This window comes from Gorilla gorilla, chromosome 20, assembly GCF_029281585.2.
Source record: "Gorilla gorilla gorilla isolate KB3781 chromosome 20, NHGRI_mGorGor1-v2.1_pri, whole genome shotgun sequence".
NCBI lineage: Eukaryota > Metazoa > Chordata > Mammalia > Primates > Hominidae > Gorilla > Gorilla gorilla.
This window is the reverse complement of record NC_073244.2, coordinates 15988089-16005856: the sequence shown is the minus strand read 5'-3', so window position 1 is coordinate 16005856 and position 17768 is coordinate 15988089. Positions and strand designations below refer to the sequence as shown.

The 17768-nt window shown below is 51.6% G+C and overlaps 1 protein-coding gene across 4 annotated transcripts in view; it reads left to right on the top strand.

The window, feature by feature from the left end:
- Positions 1 to 10905, top strand: part of COL5A3 (collagen type V alpha 3 chain) — a 50231-nt gene extending 39326 nt beyond the window's left edge. For all 4 annotated transcript variants that reach the window (XM_055371590.2, XM_063700979.1, XM_055371591.1 and 1 more), the window contains 13 exons: positions 691 to 744; positions 931 to 1038; positions 1211 to 1264; positions 1785 to 1838; positions 2021 to 2128; positions 2434 to 2487; positions 2574 to 2609; positions 3089 to 3142; positions 3751 to 3961; positions 4071 to 4183; positions 7572 to 7640; positions 9576 to 9815; positions 9909 to 10905. In XM_055371590.2, coding sequence (XP_055227565.1) covers positions 691 to 744; positions 931 to 1038; positions 1211 to 1264; positions 1785 to 1838; positions 2021 to 2128; positions 2434 to 2487; positions 2574 to 2609; positions 3089 to 3142; positions 3751 to 3961; positions 4071 to 4183; positions 7572 to 7640; positions 9576 to 9815; positions 9909 to 10055 — 1302 coding nt within the window. In that variant the 3' untranslated portion in view covers positions 10056 to 10905. The remainder of the gene's footprint in view (positions 1 to 690; positions 745 to 930; positions 1039 to 1210; positions 1265 to 1784; positions 1839 to 2020; positions 2129 to 2433; positions 2488 to 2573; positions 2610 to 3088; positions 3143 to 3750; positions 3962 to 4070; positions 4184 to 7571; positions 7641 to 9575; positions 9816 to 9908) is intronic.
- Positions 10906 to 17768: the final 6863 nt, after the last annotated feature.

Genomic DNA, 17768 nt, shown 5'->3' with positions numbered 1-17768 from the left:
CCACAGCCCCCACTCACCCCACAGCCCCCACTCACCCCACAGCCCCCACTCACCCCACAGCCCCCACTCACCCCACAGACCTCAGTCAACCACAGACCCCACTCATCCACACACCCCACTCACCCCACAGCCCCCACTCACCTTACAGACCCCCACTCACCCCACAGACCCCACTCACCCCACAGACCCCACTCACCCCACAGACCCCACTCACCCCACAGACCCCACTCACCCACAGACCTCATTCACCCCACAGACCCCACTCACCTTACAGACCCCCACTCACCCATAACCCCCCAATCACCCAGACCCCACTCACCCCACAGACCCCACTCACCTTACAGACCCCCACTCACCCCACAGACCCCACTCACCCACAGACCCCACTCACCCCACAGACCCCACTCACCCACAGACCTCATTCACCCCACAGACCCCACTCACCTTACAGACCCCCACTCACCCATAACCCCCCAATCACCCAGACCTCACTCACCCCACAGACCCCACTCACCCCACAGACCCCACTCACCCACAGACCCCACTCACCCCACAGACCTCATTCACCCCACAGACCCCACTCACCCACAGACCCCACTCACCCATAACCCCCCAATCACGCAGACCCCACTCACCCCTCTGACCCTCAGTCAGCCCCTAGACCCCCCCTCACTGTCTTTCCCTTCCCAGGGTCCTTCAGGCCACATGGGTCGAGAAGGCAGAGAAGGGGAGAAAGGTGCCAAGGTGAGTCCCCCTGACAAGGGGAAGGGTCCCTGCACTACTCTAGGCCAACAGTGGGGCCATCAGGAGAGGGTGGACCTGTGACCACTCCGTGCACCTACTCCCTCCCGATCCCAGATGCTTCTTGGCAGGGGTCAGGAGGCAGGAACCCTCTGACTCTGGCCCCTCCCTTGCCTGTGTCCATTTCAGGGGGAGCCAGGTCCTGATGGGCCCCCAGGGAGGACGGGTCCAATGGGGGCTAGAGGGCCCCCTGGACGTGTGGGGCCTGAGGGTCTTCGAGGGATCCCTGGCCCTGTGGTGAGTGGAGCGGGGCAGGGGTGCGACAGGGTGGATCCAGCTCCTCTCTGCCTGCTCCCAGCTTGTGATCCCATCACTGTTTGGAGGGGCTGCCCCTGGTGCATGGTGGTGGGGGGGTCCACACTGTGTTCTGACAGGGTGCAGCCCACCCCATGTTCTGTTCCATTCTCAGGGTGAACCAGGCCTCCTGGGAGCCCCTGGACAGATGGGCCCTCCCGGCCCCCTGGTAAGAGACTTGTTCATCCTTGAGGTTCTGGCTCTGAGGACCACTCTGGGCACCTAGTGACCACCTAGTGAGCATTGGTGCAGGCTAGCCCTCACTGACCATCCATCTGAGTGTCCATACTGCCTGTCTCTACTAACCATCTGCTCTGACCTTCCACCTTGATGGTCTACACTGCCCATCTCTATAACCCTCTGCTCTAATACTCCACCTTGATGGTCTACACTGACCACACTGACCCTCCATCTTGATGCCTGCACTGACTCTCCATCTTAATGGTCTACACTGATCACGCACGCTGACCTTGGCCACTGACCACTCACGTTGTCCATCCTCCAGTCAACCCCTCATTAGCTCTCATCATCCCACCTTGGTGGCCTAGTCTGACCATCCCTTGACCTCATCCCTGGTAATTCCCATTTGAAATCTGCATAATTTCCCATTTGACCATCCCCTAACCACCCACACAGACCTCGAGAGTTCACATTTGAGAATCCCTAACTGACCCTTGCTCTTCTCCCAGGGGCCCTCTGGCCTTCCAGGGCTGAAGGGAGACACTGGCCCCAAGGGGGAAAAGGTAAGGACATCATTCCATTATTCTCTTCCCCATCTCCTCCCCTCTTTCCCTCCCTCCCTGGCTGGGGGGCTGGGAGATTGGCACATCCTCTGCTCCCAAACCCATCACCCTAAGGCTCTAGGAGAAAAACCTCCCTGAATCCTCCCACGACCTCCCCTGCCTGTGCCTCTTTTGTCCTTCAGGGCCACATTGGATTGATCGGTCTCATTGGCCCCCCGGGAGAAGCTGGTGAGAAAGGAGATCAGGGGTTGCCAGGCGTGCAGGGACCCCCTGGTCCCAAGGGAGACCCTGTGAGTGTCCTGACCTGAGTGGGAAGAATGCATTTGAAGGAGGGGGTGGGTTGAGAGACTGTGGGTGTGGGGTCTGGGAAACGTGGGTCTGGATTAATGAGGGTGTGTGTGGGGAAAATAGGGGGATGTATCTGGGAACTGGCAAGTTGGAGGCTGTGTCTGGGGTTTGGGGTCTCTCTGTGGGGGAATTGGAGGCTTGTCTAGGGTTCGGGGTCTTCCTTTGGTAGGATTGAAGGCTTGTCTGGGGGATGTGTCAGGGCAATAGGGTGTACCCCGCCATTACTGACCCGATGTCCTTTTCCTAGGGTCCCCCTGGTCCCATTGGCTCTCTGGGCCACCCTGGGCCCCCAGGTGTGGCGGTGAGTATGCAGGGAATCTTTTGTGGGATGAGGTCACTATGGCGGTCCAGGCCAGGACCTCAGCTCTCCCTATCTGTACCCTACAGGGCCCTCTAGGACAGAAAGGCTCAAAGGGGTCTCCGGTGAGTACACCCTGCTTCCGTGGGCTTACACATCCCAGCTCCCCACCCCCTTCACTGCACCAGAACCCTCCATGCCTTTGCCTTCATTTATTTATTTATTCATGCAATCGTGCGTTCGACAAATATTTATTCAACACCTACGGTTGTATTTCATCAGATCCAAAATGCCATCAATTATAAGATGTACCATTATTTTACAAACTGCTAGGAAAGAAAACAGTTCTGCCAAGTAAACTATGACTTGCCAAAGATGTTAAGAAGCTGATTTCAGAGACATTAAAACATGAAAAGAAAATTTGTGTCTGATGCCTAATGCTGAAAACTGCATGTCTCTTCCCCAAGCCTGTATGTGTGTGTGTGTGAGTGTGTGTGTGAGTGTGTGAGACTGTGTGTTTGAGCGTGTGTGTGTGTTTGTGTGTATGTTGGTGGGAAGGGTCTCCATAGACAGCGTTCATTCTCCAAGTGACTTCTCCCTACAGGGGTCCATGGGCCCCCGTGGAGACACTGGACCTGCAGGCCCACCAGGCCCCCCGGTGAGTTCCCTGGGGTGGGGAGGGGGAATGGACACCAAAACCTGGGGGGAGAGCAAGGACTATGTCTGGGTGTCCCCAGAGGGTCCTTCCGTGCCCAGCACTGGGCCAGGCACACACTAGGTGTTCAGAGGATGTAGGTGAAGAGGGTAGTTCCCTGCAAAACCCCAAGGAAGGTCTGGCCTGGGAGGGGGGACTTGGGGGGACACCCATGGGGGCTCTGACCTAGGTCTTGTCTCTCGGACCCCATCTCTCCCTCCCTGTCTCTGTCCATCTCCCTTATCTGTCTCTGTCTCGATACTGGCGCCACTATTTCATCTTCTGTCTCTCTCCCTGCTCTCTCTCCCTGTCTCTGCTATTCTTGCGCTTTCTCTTTTGTCCTCTTACAACTTGGCTTCTCCCCATCTCTGAATCTGTCTCTCTCTTTCCTGTGTGTCTCTCCCTGTCTGCTTATCTCTCCTTTCTCTATCTCTGCCCCTTGTTTATCTCTCTCCCTCCTCTTTCTCACTTGTGTCTGTCTGCCTCTTCATCTCTGCCTGTCTCTCTTTCTCCCTCTCTCTCCCTCCCCCATCTCCCCTCTCTTCTCTTCCGTCCCCATCCCCTACGCCCAGGGTCCCCCTGCCGAGCTGCACGGGCTGCGCAGGCGCCGGCGCTTCGTCCCAGTCCCGCTCCCAGTCGTGGAGGGCGGCCTGGAGGAGGTGCTGGCCTCGCTCACATCGCTGAGCTTGGAGCTGGAGCAGCTGCGGCGTCCTCCCGGCACTGCGGAGCGCCCGGGCCTCGTGTGCCACGAGCTGCACCGCAACCACCCGCACCTGCCTGATGGTGAGGTCCGGTCTCCCCGCCACTTGGATGGGCGGAGTCGGGGTGTGGGGAGGTTTGGGGTCCGTCGGGTCCCATCCGGACTCACCCACCCTGCCTGGCTCTGCGGCAGGGGAATACTGGATTGACCCCAACCAGGGCTGCGCGCGGGACTCGTTCAGGGTTTTTTGCAACTTCACGGCGGGAGGAGAGACCTGCCTCTATCCCGACAAGAAGTTCGAGATCGTGAGTAACCCAAACCTCTCATCGCCTCCCCCAGGAAGGGCTGTCCCCTGCTCCCCACACCCACAACCACCTTGTCTGGGACGTTATCCTTCCTTCAACCGGCATTTATTGAGCACTTACTGTATGCCAAGTCCTGCCTCAAGAGCTGGGACTACAGCAGAGGATCAAAAAGAAAAAAAATCAGGCCAGCCTGGTGGCACATGCCTATAATCTCAGCATTTTGGGAGGCTGAGGCGGGAGGATCGCTTGAGGTCAGGAGTTCGAGACCAGCCTGAGCAACATAGCAAAACCCCATTTCTACAAGAATTAAAAAACTGGCCGGGCATGGTGGTGCGAGCCTGTAGTCCCAGCTACTCTGGAGACTGAGGCGGGAGGATCCTTTGAACCCTAGAGGCAGAGGTTACTGTGAGCCGAGATTGTGCCACTGCACTCCAGCCTGGGAGACAGAGCAAGTCTCCAGCTCAAAAAAAAGAAAGAAAAGAAAACAAACTATCTCTGTTTTATGGAACTCATACCTTCCATGGGAAGACAGACAAGGAAAACTCCAAAAGAAATCGATAGGCTGGATGTGGTAGCTCACACCTGTAATCCCAGCACTTTGGGAGGCCAAGGGGGGCAGAACACCTGAGGTCAGGAGTTCGAGACCAGGCTGACCAACATGGTGAAACCCCATCTCTACTAAAAATAAAAAAATCAGCTGAGCGTGATGGTGGGCGCCTGTAATCCCAGCTACTCGGGGGCTGAAGCAGCAGAATCACTTGAACTTGGGAGACAGAGGTTGCAATGAGCCAAGATTGCACCATTGCACTCCAGCCTGGGCGACAGAGTGAGACTCCACCTAGAAAAAAAAAAAAGAAGGCCGGGCGCGGTGGCTCACTCCTGTAATCCCAGCACTTTGGGAGGCCGAGGCGGGCGGATCACAAGGTCAGGAGATTGAGACCACCCTGGCTAACATGGTGAAACCCTATCTCTACTAAAAAAATGCAAAAAATTAGCCAGGCATGGTGGCAGGCGCCTGTAGTCCCAGCTACTCGGGAGGCTGAGGCAGGAGAATGGCGTGAACCCGGAAGGCGGAGCTTGCAGAGAGCCGAGATCGTGTCCCTGAACTTCAGCCTGGGCGACAGAGCGAGACTCCATCTCAAAAAAAAAAAAAAGAAAAGAAAAGAAAAGAAAAAAGAAAGTATCTACTTCATACAGTGGCTGTGCAATTCAGATACTGATGCAAAAACAAATATCAGTGAACTGTTTTGTTTTTTTGTGTGTGTGAGACAGAGTCTGTCTCTGTCTCCCAGCCTGGAATGCAGTGGCGTGATCTCAGCTCACTGCAACCTCTGCCTCCCAGGTTCAAGCGTTTCTCCTGCCTCAGCCTCCCCAGGAGCTGTAATTACAGGCATGTGCCACCATGCCCAGCTGATTATTTTTTTTTTAGTAGAGACGGGGTTTCACTACGTTGGTTAGGCTGGTCTTGACCTCAGGTGATCTGCCCACCTTGGCCTCCCAAAGTGCTGGGATTACAGGCGTGAGCCACCACACCTGGCCTGCAGGGAACATTTACTAAACCCTGACTACATGTAGTGCTGGGCTAATACCTCTATCTGCAGGTAAAGCACTTAGCAAGAACCTGGCCAGTATAAGTGTGAAATAATATTTATTGTTATTGTTATTTTTATCTGTTTTTCAGACAGGGTCTCACTCTGTCACCCAGGCTAGAGCACAGTGGTGGGATCACAGCTCACTGCAGCCTTAACCTCCTGGGTTCAATGATCCTCCTGTCTCAGCCTCCCGAGTAGCTGTGCATCACACAGGTGTACATCACCATGTCTGGCTAATTTTTTAAATTTCTTATAGAGATGAGGGTCTCACTATGTTGCCCAGGCTGGTCTTGAACTCCTGGCCTCAAGAGATCCTCCTGCATTGGCCTCCCAAGGTATTGTGATTATAGGCATAAACCACCACACCCGGTCTATTCTAATTTTTTTAGACAGGGTCTTTCTCTATCACCCAGGCTGGAGTGCAGTGGCATCATCATAGCTCACTGTAACCTAAAGCACTGGGATTAAGCAGTGGGAGAAAGCCACTGTGCCCAGTCCCATATTGTTTTGTTCTTTTGAGACATAGTCTCACTCTGTTGCCCAGGCTGGAGTGCAGTGGCGTGATCTTGGTTCACTGCAACTTCCACCTCCCCAGTTCAAGCAATTCTCCTGCCTTAGCCTCCCGAGTAGCTGAGATTACAGGTGCCTGCCACCACACCCGGCTCATTTTGTATTGTATTTTTAGCAGAGACGGGGTTTCACCATGTTGGCCAGGCTGGTCTCAAACTCATGGCCTCGAGTGATCCACCCATCTCGGCCTCCCAAAGTGCTGAGATTACAGGTTTGAGCCACCGCACCTGGCCCCATGTTGTTATTTTTAACTGGCTTATTTTCTCCTGGTTTAGTGGGAGCTCAGATGCCCAGTGGATGGGAATTTAGACAAGCTTGGACTTCCCACTGGGCCTGGAGTGCAGGACTTGATCCCTAAACAATTACTAACATCTGAGGACCTCCTCTTCACTCACCTGCTTAGCCTAAAGGGAGAGGCTGAGGCTGGGCACAGTGGCTCATACCTGTAATCCCAGCACTTTGGGAGGCTGAGGCTGAGGTGGGAGGATCGCTTGAGCCCAGGAGTTCAAGACCAGCCTGGGCAACATAGAAAGACCCCCTCCACCCGCTCCCCCCCCAAAAAAACAGGCATGGTGTCACACTCCTATTATCCCAGCTACTTAGGAGGCTGAGGTCAGAGGATTGCTTGAACTTTGGAAGTCGAGGCTGCAGTGAGCCAGTGATCACACCACTGCACTCCAAGACCCTGTGACAGAACAAGACTCTGTCTCAAAAAATAAAAATTTAAAAAAGCTGGGCATGGGGGTACATGCCTGTAGTTCTAGCTACTTGGGAGGCTGCAGTGGGAGGATTGCTTGAGCCCAGGAGTTTGAGGCTGCAGTGAACTATGATTATGTCACTGCACTTCAGCCTGGGTGACAGAGTGAGATCCTGTCTCAAAAATTAATTAATTAATTAAAATAAAATGGTGCCATTGGAGACCCAGAGCTCAATCCCACTGGGGAGCCCTGGGAGACTGTGTAGCACAGGCACCTGAGAGTTATCCCCCTTGGAGGCGAGGGTGCTGGGGTATTTATCCACCAACTCCCATTAGTCATTGGGTGAGGGCTGCCTCAGGGGCATGAACTTCCTTCCCCCATTGTGCACTGGCAGAGCTCGTCCATCCCAGAAGCCAGAGAACATCCTGACATAGTCACAGCAGCCTACGGTGTGAGGAGGGAAATGCAGACGAGATCTAGATGGCACCAAGGGCGTCAGCTATAGTGACCCTCCCTTTTCTCCTCCAGGTAAAATTGGCCTCCTGGTCCAAGGAAAAGCCTGGAGGCTGGTATAGCACATTCCGTCGAGGGAAGAAGGTGAGTCACCAGAGGCTGAGGTGGGGAGTGACATGAAAATTGATGGGAACCAGCAGGGGGGCTTGAGGGGTGGGTTCTGAGAGGTGAGATGAACAGGATAGGCTTTCCTGTACCTTCCTAGGGATCGCAAGCTGGAGGTGGGGTGGCAGCAGCATCAGATGTGTAACAGGCAGTCAATTGCCATACAGAATGATGGTGCCAGGATAGGGGAAGCACAGGGCGTGGTGGAAATTTAGAGGCAGTGTTGGAAAGACCGGAAGGCTTCCTAGTAGAGATCACAGCTCATCTGAAGCCTAAAGAATGCACTGTGTTAGCAAGCTAGGAAGGACAAGGACAAGTGTTCCAGGGAGAGGGAAAGGCATATGCAAAGGCTCAGTCAAGACAGGGTCTGGTGAATTTGAAGAAGAAAAAGCCACATGGCTGGGTACAGTGGCCTGTAATTCCAGCACTTTGGGAGGCCAAGGTGGGTGGATCACCTGAGGTCAGGAGTTCAAGACCAGCCTGGCCAACATTGTAAAACCCCATCTCTGCTAAAAATACAAAAAATTAGCCAGACATGGCGATGTGTGCCTGTAATCCCAGCTACTCAGGAGGCTGAGGCAGGAAAATCACTTGAGCCCTGGAGGAAGAGGTTGCAGTGAGCCAAAACCGTGCCACTGCACTCCAGCCTGGGCAACAGAGCAAGATTCCGTCTAAAAAAAAAAAAAAAAGCATTATTAAGATATTTTGTATTTTTTTCAGATTAGCTCTTCAAAATCTGATGGAGATTTTACATTTATAGTACATCACAATTTGAATGCTAAATTTTATTGGGAATATTTGCTCTATATTTAGATTTCATAAAACCATTGAACAACAGTTCAAAAAGTAGATTCAGACTCAAGTTGTTCCAAGCATAAGCTTTCTGATAACTGGATTGAAGCTCAGTCATTAGTTGTGAATTTTTTTAAGTAAAAGAATTCAGGGCCAGGCGCAGTGGCTCACGCCTGTAATCACAGCACTTTGGGAGGCCAAGGTGGGCGGATCACGAGGTCAGGAGATCGAGACCATCCTGGCTAACATGGTGAAACTCCGTCTCTACTAAAAATACAAAAAATTAGCTGGGCGTGGTGGCAGGCGCCCGTAGTCCCAGTTACTTGGGAGGCTGAGGCAGGAGAAAGGTGTGAACCCGGGAGGCGGAGCTTGCAGTAAGCTGAGACCATGCCACTGCACTCCAGCCTGGGCGACAGAGCGAGACTCTGTCTCAAAAAAAAAAAAAAAATTAAATGAAGTTAAAAAAAAAAAAGTCCCAGCCAGGCATGGTGGTGTGCACCTGTAGTCCCAGCTACTTGGGAGGCTGAGATGGGAGGATGACTTGAGCTCAGGAGATGGAGGCTGGAATGAGCCAGGATTGTGCCAGTGCACCCCAACTTGGGCAAAAGAGCAAGACCCCAACCCTTACCCCCCCAAAAAGGAAAAAAAATTAAATAAAGTAAAAAAAAAAATCCCTCCTTCAAATCAGCCACATTTCAAGTGCTCAAAATCCACGTGGCTATTAGACATGTGGCTGCCATATTGGACAGGGCAGAAATCTGGTATTCAGGGACAGTGAGCTCTGTAGATCCAGCGACTCACAAGAGTGGAGGCAGAGTTGTGTCTTCTGGGTGGGGATGAGTGTGTTAAAACCCTGGATTGGTGGATGAAGCAATCAGAATTTGGGAGGTCAGATGGAGTGGGCATGGAGGCCTACTGGATGGAGAGGTGGACAGAGTGGATGTTCAGGTGACTCTTGGGATTCTGCCAGGGATCTCTAGGTGGCTGGTGGGAACTCCTCAGAGATGGTGACATGGGGGGGGGGGTGGCTTGTCTGCCAGTGGATGGAGATTCCGGGGGGTGGCTTCTGCAGAAAGAGGCTCATGGAGCCCCTCATCCTCTGCCTTGCCCTCCTCCTACCAGTTCTCCTACGTGGACGCCGACGGGTCCCCAGTGAATGTCGTGCAGCTGAACTTCCTGAAACTGCTGAGTGCCACAGCTCGCCAGAACTTCACCTACTCCTGCCAGAATGCGGCTGCCTGGCTGGACAAAGCCACGGGTGACTACAGCCACTCCGCCCGCTTCCTTGGCACCAATGGAGAGGAGCTGTCTTTCAACCAGACGACAGCAGCCACCGTCAGCGTCCCCCAGGATGGCTGCCGGGTAAGAGGGTGGGGCAGTGGCCAGCTAGAGAGGGGAGGCAAGACGTCGGCCACCTTCCCGGTAACTCACCATCTCTGTCTTCTCTGGGGACAGCTCCGGAAAGGACAGACGAAGACCCTTTTCGAATTCAGCTCTTCTCGAGCGGGATTTCTGCCCCTGTGGGATGTGGCGGCCACTGACTTTGGCCAGACGAACCAAAAGTTTGGGTTTGAACTGGGCCCCGTCTGCTTCAGCAGCTGAGAGTGTCCGGGGTGGGAGGGACCGTGAGGGAGCCCCAGAATGGGGTGCATTTGGTGCTGAGGCTTTGAAGCCACCGTATTTATCGTTACCTGTGACTATGGAGCCAATGGGATGTGACTTCGCTCATCACGGTCAGTCATTCCTTCTCCTTTCCAGGGTGCTGGGGGCTGGGGTTCCCTGGCCCAAGGGTCCAGCCTCCTCTCACCCCATTCCAGGTGGCATACTGCAGTCTGGCTCTTTCTCCCCTCCCTCCCCACCCAAGCCTCACCTCCCCACCCCTTGAACCCCCATGCAATGAGCTTCTAACTCAGAGCTGATGAACAAAAGCCCCCCCACCCCCCAATGCCTGCCTCCTCACTCCTCCGTCACTGCCCTTCACACCTTTTGGTGCTACCCCTCCCCAGAGTTAAGCACTGGATGTCTCCTGATCCCAGGCTGGGACCCCTACCCCCACCCACTTTGATCCTTTCTACTTCCACGGTGAAAGGACTGAGGTCAGACTACAGAGGGAAGAGGGACTTCCCTTGACTGGGTTGTGTTTCTTCTCCTGCCTCAGCCCAGCTCTGCAAATCCCCTCCCCCTGCCCCCCACCTCCCCAGGCTCACCTTGCCATGCCAGGTGGTTTGGGGACCAAGATGGTGGGGGGTGAATCAGGATCCTAATGGTGCTGCCCTATTTATACCTGGGTCTGTATTAAAAGGGAAAGTCCCCCCTGTTGTAGATTTCATCTGCTTCCTCCTTAGGGAAGGCTGGGATATGATGAGAGATTCCAGCCCAAGCCCGGCCTCCCATCGCCAGGCCATAGGGCATAATTTGCATCTCAAATCTGAGAATAAACTGATGAACTGTGTTTCTGTCTCTGTGTATTTCTTTCTAAAAAAAATTTTTTTTTAATTTATTTATCCTTGAGACGCAGTCTTGCTCTGTCACCCAGGCTGGAGTGCAGTGGTGCAAGCTTGGCTCACTGCAACCTCCGCCTCCCGGGTTCAAACAATTCTCCTGCCTCAGCCTCCCTAGAAGCTGGGGTTGCAGATATGCACCACCACACCCGGCTAATTTTTATAATTTTAGTAGAGATGGGATTTCACCTTGTTGGCCAGGCTGGTCTTGAACTCCTGACTTCAGGTGATCCGCCCGCCTTGGTCTCCCAAAGTGCTGGGATTACAGATGTGAGCCACCATGCTCAGCCCTTGTTTGCTCGTTTTTAGAGACTGGGTCTCACTCTGTCGCCCAGTCTGGAGTGCAAGGGCATGATCATGGCTCACTGCAGCCTCCAACTCTGGGACTCGAGTGATCCTCCTTCTTCAGCCTCTTGAGTACCTGGGACCACAGGCATGCACCATCACACCCAGCTGGGTTGTTTTGTGTGTGTGTGTGTGTGTGTGTGTGTGTGTGTGTGTGTATGTGTGTTTGTGTACAGATGGTGTCTTTCTTTGTTGCCCAGGCTTGTCTCAAACTACTAGCCTCAAGCAATCCTCCCACCTCAGCCTCCTGAGCTGCTGAGATTACAGGTATGAGCCACCTCGCCCAGCTCTTGATCTCTTTCATCTGATGTGGCCCATATCTGTCTTGGGATCTGGCTCTTGTCTCATCTGAGGTACCTGTCACCACCTGTATTAATTAGGTATGTCTTTTGGGAATGCAATTATAATGAGACTCACTGGAGATTATAGGCCTATTTATTCACCCAGGCTCCTAGAGGAAAAGGTGAAAATTGTCAGCTTGGGCTGGGAGGCCCAAGTCAGCTTAAACCAGAAGTTTGGCCTCTTTACAAAAAAATTTTTTTTAATTAGCTGGGCATGGAGGAGCATGCCTGTGGTTTCAGCTACTCAGGAGGCTGAGGTGGGAGAACGACTTGAGCCTGGGAGGCGGAGGTTGCAGTAAGCTGAGATTGCACCACTGTGCTCCAGCCTGGGTGACACCACAGCAAGACCTTGTCTCAAAAAAAAAAAAAAAAAATTTGGTTTGGGATGATTTGAATTAGGAGTAAGATGTTGGTTTGAGGTATATTTTTAACTGATTTATTGAGATAGAATTCATTTACCCATTACCATATAATTCATTACCATATAATTCACCCATTTAAGCTGTGTAATTAAAAGAAATCCTATACCCATTAGTGGTCACTCCTCATGTCTTTCCAACCTCCCAGCTGTAGGCAACCACGAATCTGCTTTCTGTCTCTAAGGATTTGCCTATTCTGGACAGAAATGTCCATTTCATATAAATGGAATCACGCTAGGTGAGGTGGCTCACTCCTGCAACCCCAGCATTTTGGGAGGCCAAGGCAGGAGGATCGCTTGAGGCCAGGAGTTCCAGACCAGCCTAGGCAACATAACAAGACCCCATCTCTACGAAAATGAAAATAAAAACATTAGCCAGGTACAGTGGTGCATATCTGTAGTCCCAGCTACCCAAGAGGCTGAGGCGGGAGAATCACTGGAGGCCAGGAGTTGGAGGCTGCAGTGAGCTGTGATCTCACCACTGCACTCCAGCCTGGGAAACAGAGTGAGACCTTGTCTCTAAAAAAAAAAAAAAAAAAAAAAAAAAAGGAATAAATACAAATAAATGATATAATGATATATGGCCCTATGTATCTGGCATTTTCAGCAAAACGGTTTCCAGGAGTTTTTTGTTTTGTGGGCAGTCTCACTCTGTCACCCAGGCTGGAGTGCAGTAGCGTGATCTCGGCTCACTGCAACCTCCCCCTCCAGGGTTCAAGCAATTCTCCTTTCTCAGCCTCCCGAGTAGCTGGGACTACAGGCACGCACCATCATCCCTGGCTAATTTTTGTATTTTTAGTAGAAACGGAGTTTCACCATGTCGGCCAGGCTGGTCTCGAACCCCTGGCCTCAAGTGATTCACCCACCTCGATCTCCCAAAGTGCTGAGATTACAGACATTAACCACAGTGCTTGGCTGGTTTCCAGGTTTATTTGCAGCATGCATCAGTACTTCATTCCTTTTTATTGCCAAGTAATATTCAGTCGTCTCCCACCTTCGGCTAATTCATTCATCGTTGATGGGCACTGTTGGCTTGAGTTTAGTTAGGAGTGATGGAGAAATGGTGTGAGTTGAGTTGGGTCAGATGGGATTGGGTGGGTAGAAACTTCAGGTTGGGGTGAGTTTTCTCCCTCAAACCCAAGGCTCTCACCCTACTACTCCTGCCACCAGCTCCTTAAGGCCACCTGAATACTTGTCCTCATTCATTGAATCAACGTTGCTAAGAGTCCTGACTCCATGAAGACTGTTGGTGCCCAGAGGTTGATGATTCGTTCATTCATGTTTTTTTAGAATCATTTTTTTTTCTTGCTGTTGCCCAGGCTGGAGTGCAGTGGTGCAATCATAGCTCACTGCAGTCTCCAACTCCTGGACTCAAGTGATCCTCCCACCTCAGCCTCTCAAGTAGCTGGGACTATATTCATGTGCCACCACACCCAGCTAATTTTTAAACTTTTTTTTTTTTTTTTTTTTGAGACAGAGTCTTGCTCTGTCGCCAGGCTGGAGTGCAGTGGCGTGATCTCGGCTCGTTGCAACCTCTGCCTCCTGGGTTCAAGCAACTACCCTGCCTCAGACTCCCTAGTAGCTGGGACTATAGGTGTGCGCCATCATGCCTGGCTAATTTTTTGTATTTTACTAGAGACGGGGTTTCACCATGTTGTCCAGGATGGTCTTGATCTCCTGACTTCATGATCCACCCATCTTGGCCTCCTAAATGCTGGGATTACAGGCATGAGCCACCGTGCCCAGCCAATTTTTAAACTTTTTTAAAGAGACAGGGTCTGGGGGGAGGGGGGAGGGACAGCATTAGGAGATATACCTAATGTAAATGAGTTAATGGGTGCAGCACACCAACATGGCACATGTATACCTATGTAACAAACCTGCACGTTGTGCACATGTACCCTAGAACTTAAAGTATAATTAAAAAAAAAAAAAAAACAGAGAGACAGGGTCTCGGCTGGGCACAGTGGCTCACACCTGTAATCCCAGCACTTTGGGAGGCCGAGGCGGGTGGATCATGAGGTCAGGAGTTTGAGACCAGCCTGGCCAATATGGTGAAACCCCGTCTCTACTAAAAATACAAAAATTAGCTGGGCATGGTGGCATGTGCCTGTAGTTCCAGCTGCTCTGGAGGCTGAGCTATGAGAATTGCTTGAACCAGGGAGGTGGAGGTTGCAGTGAGCCGAGACTGTGCCACTGCACTCCAGCCTGGGTGACAGAGCGAGACTCTGTCTCAAAAAAAAAAAAAAAAAAAGACAAGGTCTCACTGTGTTGCCCAGGCTGGTCTCAGGCTCCTGGGCTCAAGGTATCATTCAGCCTCAGCTTCCCAAAGTGCTGGGATTACAGGCGTGAGACACCATGCCCAGCCTCAACTAACACTATTAATCTTAGTCATAGTTGCCATTTATTACTCATATGCCAGACACTGTTCATCAAATGTTTTACCTCGATTAATTGAATTATCCCACATAACAACCTTTGAGGGATGTTCTATTATTATCTCTGTGGTGCAGATAAAGAAACTGAGGAACAGAGAGAGGTGGAATAATTTATCCAAAGTCTAGAACTAGAAAGTGATGAAGACCATCGGCCAGGCACGGTGGCTCACGCCTGTAATCCCAGCACTTTGGGAGGCCAAGGCGGGTGGATCATGAGGTCAGGAGATCGAGACCATCCTGGCTAACCCAGTGAAACCCCGTCTCTACTAAAAATACAAAAAATTAGCAGGGCGTGGTGGCGGGCGCCTGTAGTCCCAGCTACTCAGGAGGCTGAGACAGGAGAATGGCGTGAACCCGGGAGGTGGAGCTTGCAGTGAGCCGAGATCGCACCACTGCACTGCAGCCTGGGCGACAGAGTGAGACTCCGTCAAAAAAAAAAAAAAAAAAAAGAAGAAAGTGATGAAGATCATCAATAGATTTTGCTAAACAGAGCTGGGCATGGTGACATGCACCTGTAGCTCCAGCTATTTAGGAGCCTAAGGTGGGAGATCTGGAGTGAGTTTGAGCCCAGGACTTCAAGTCAACATGGGCAACATACCAAGATCCCATCTCTTAAAAACGAAAAACAAAAAACACAAAAACATTTTGCTAAACAAAAAGCCATTCTCTGTCTTAAGGGAATTTTGGCTGTTGCTGTTTTTCAAAATTACACCCCTGGTCTCAGCACTTTACATGTATCCTCTTTCTTAATTATCACAGTCCACTTTAATATCTCCCTTTCCTTTTATTTATATTTATATTTATTTTATTTTAATTATTATTTATTTATTTTTGAGAAGGAGTTTCGCTCTGTCACCCAGGCTTGAGAGCAATGGCATGAACTCAGCTCACTGCAACCTCTGCCTCCTGAGATCAAGCGATTCTCCTGCCTCAGCCTCCCGTGTACCTGGGATTATGGGCGTGTGCCACCATGCCCAACTAATTTTTGTATTTTTAGTAGAGACGGGGATTTCATCATGTTGGTCAGGCTGGTCTCGAACTCCTGACCTCAGGTGATCCACTCGCCTTAGCCTCCCAAAGTGCTGGGATTACAGGTGTGAGCCACCGTGCTCGGCCTATTTCTTTTATTTTATTTTATTTATTGTATTTATTTATTTTTTGAGACAGAGTCTTGCTCTGTTGACCAGGCTGGAGTACAGTAGCATGATCTCAGCTCACTGCAGCCTTTGCCTCCTGGGTTCAAGCAATTCTCCTGTCTCAGCCTCCTGAGCAACTGGGACTACAGGCACGTGCCATCACACCCAGCTAATTTTTGCATCTTTAGTAGAGACGGGGCTTTCACTATGTTGGACAGGCTGGACTTGAACTCCTGACCCCAGCCTTTTATTTTTTTGAAACAGGATCTTTCTCTGTTGCCCAGGCTGGAGTGCAGTGACACGATCATAGCTCACTGCAGCCTCCAACACCTGGGCTCAACCAACCCTCTTGCCTCCACCTCCTGAGTAGCTGGGACTACAGGTGCGCTTCACCATGCTCAGCTAATTTTCAAATTTTTTTTGTAGAGAAAGGGTCTTGCTATGTTGCCCAGGCTGGTCTCAAACTCCTGTCCTCAGGCGATCCTCCCGCCTTGGCCTCCCAAAGTGTTGAGATTATAGGCATGAGCCACGGGGCGCTTGCCCCCATGCCCCCATGTCTGTTTGTTTGCATTTTACAGGAAGGAAACAGGTTCAGAGAGGGGAGGCGTCTGCCCACAGTACACAGCCAGGCATTTGAATGCAGGTCGGCCTGTCTCGGTTTTGCAACTCCATTCCCATCCCAGTGCAGGCGTTTTGGAAAGGAGGGACAATTTATAGAGTTTAATGAGGACTCTTTAATGAGCCCAAAGCTCGTTAATGAATGAGAAACCCAACCCCATAAATGAAACGTTAATTGACAAAGGTGTGAGAAGGGAATTCTGGGCCTTGCTAAGCTCCTTGTGTTTATTCAGCATTAGTGCCAGCACCCAGGCGGCTGCCCGGAAAACCCCCAGCTGATTTGCATATTTAGCAGCCATAATTAATCACACTGCTAGTGCTCCCTGAGCAATTACTGACACCCAGTGTTCCAGCCAGGGGTGGAGTGGGGTGGCCAGAGTGGGGGCCGCCTGTGGCTTTATACAGAGATGGCTGTGGTCGGGCGTGGGGCAGATATGGTAGGGGAGTGTATTTGTTTAGGAGTTGGGGTCTTGCTCTGTCACCAGGCTGGAGTGCAGTGGTGTGATCCTGGCTTACTGTAGCTTCCACCTCCCCTGCGCAAGTGATCCTCCTGCCTCAGCCTCCAGAGTAGCTGGGACTGAAGGTGCATCCCACCACTCCCCACTAATGGTTTTTAATTTATTTTTTTAGAGACAGGGTCCTGTGCTGTCACCCAAGCTGAAGTTCAGTGGCTTGATCATAGCTCACTGCAGCCTCAAATTCCTGGCTTTAAGCAATCCTCCTGCCTCAGCCTCCCTCATAGCTGGGACTACAGGTGCGCACCACCATGCCCGGCTATTTCTTTTGTTGTTGTTGTTGTTGTTGTTGTTTTTGAGACGGTCTCGTTCTGTTGCCTGGGCTGGAGTAGAGCCTCAACATCCCAGTCTCAAGAGATCCTCACATCTCAGCCTCCTGAGTAGCTGGGACCACAGGCTCGTGCCACCACACCCACCTAATTTTTAAATCTTTTGTAGAGACAAGGGCTCACTATGTTGCCCAGGCTGGTCTGGAACTCCTGAGCTCAAGCGGTTCTCCTGCCTCAGCCTCTCAAAATGCTGGGATGACAGGTGTTAGCCAGGGTGCCGGGCCTAGCAGGGAATTTTACACACGCACACCGATAACTTCGTTTTGTTTTGTTTGAGATGAAGTCTTGCCCTGTAGCCCAGGCTGGAATGCAGTGGCAGTGGCACAATCTTGGCTCACTGCAACCTCCGCCTCCCAGGTTCAAGCAATTCCCCTGACTCAGCCTCCTGAGTAGCTGGGACTACAGGTGTGTGCCACCATTCCTGGCTTTTTTTTTTTTTAATTTTTATTAGAGACGGGGTTTGGCAATGTTGGCGAGGCTAGTCTCAAACTCCTGACCTCAGACGATCTGCCTGCCTTGACCTCTCAAAGTGCTGGGATTACAGGCATGAGCCACCGTGCCCGGCCACAACTTTGATGGGGACACTCACACACAATTATATATCAGAACCAAGGACCCTCAAAGTCAGACTTTTCTCTTGTCACCCCTGCCACGGCTGCAGGTCATGTTCCAAA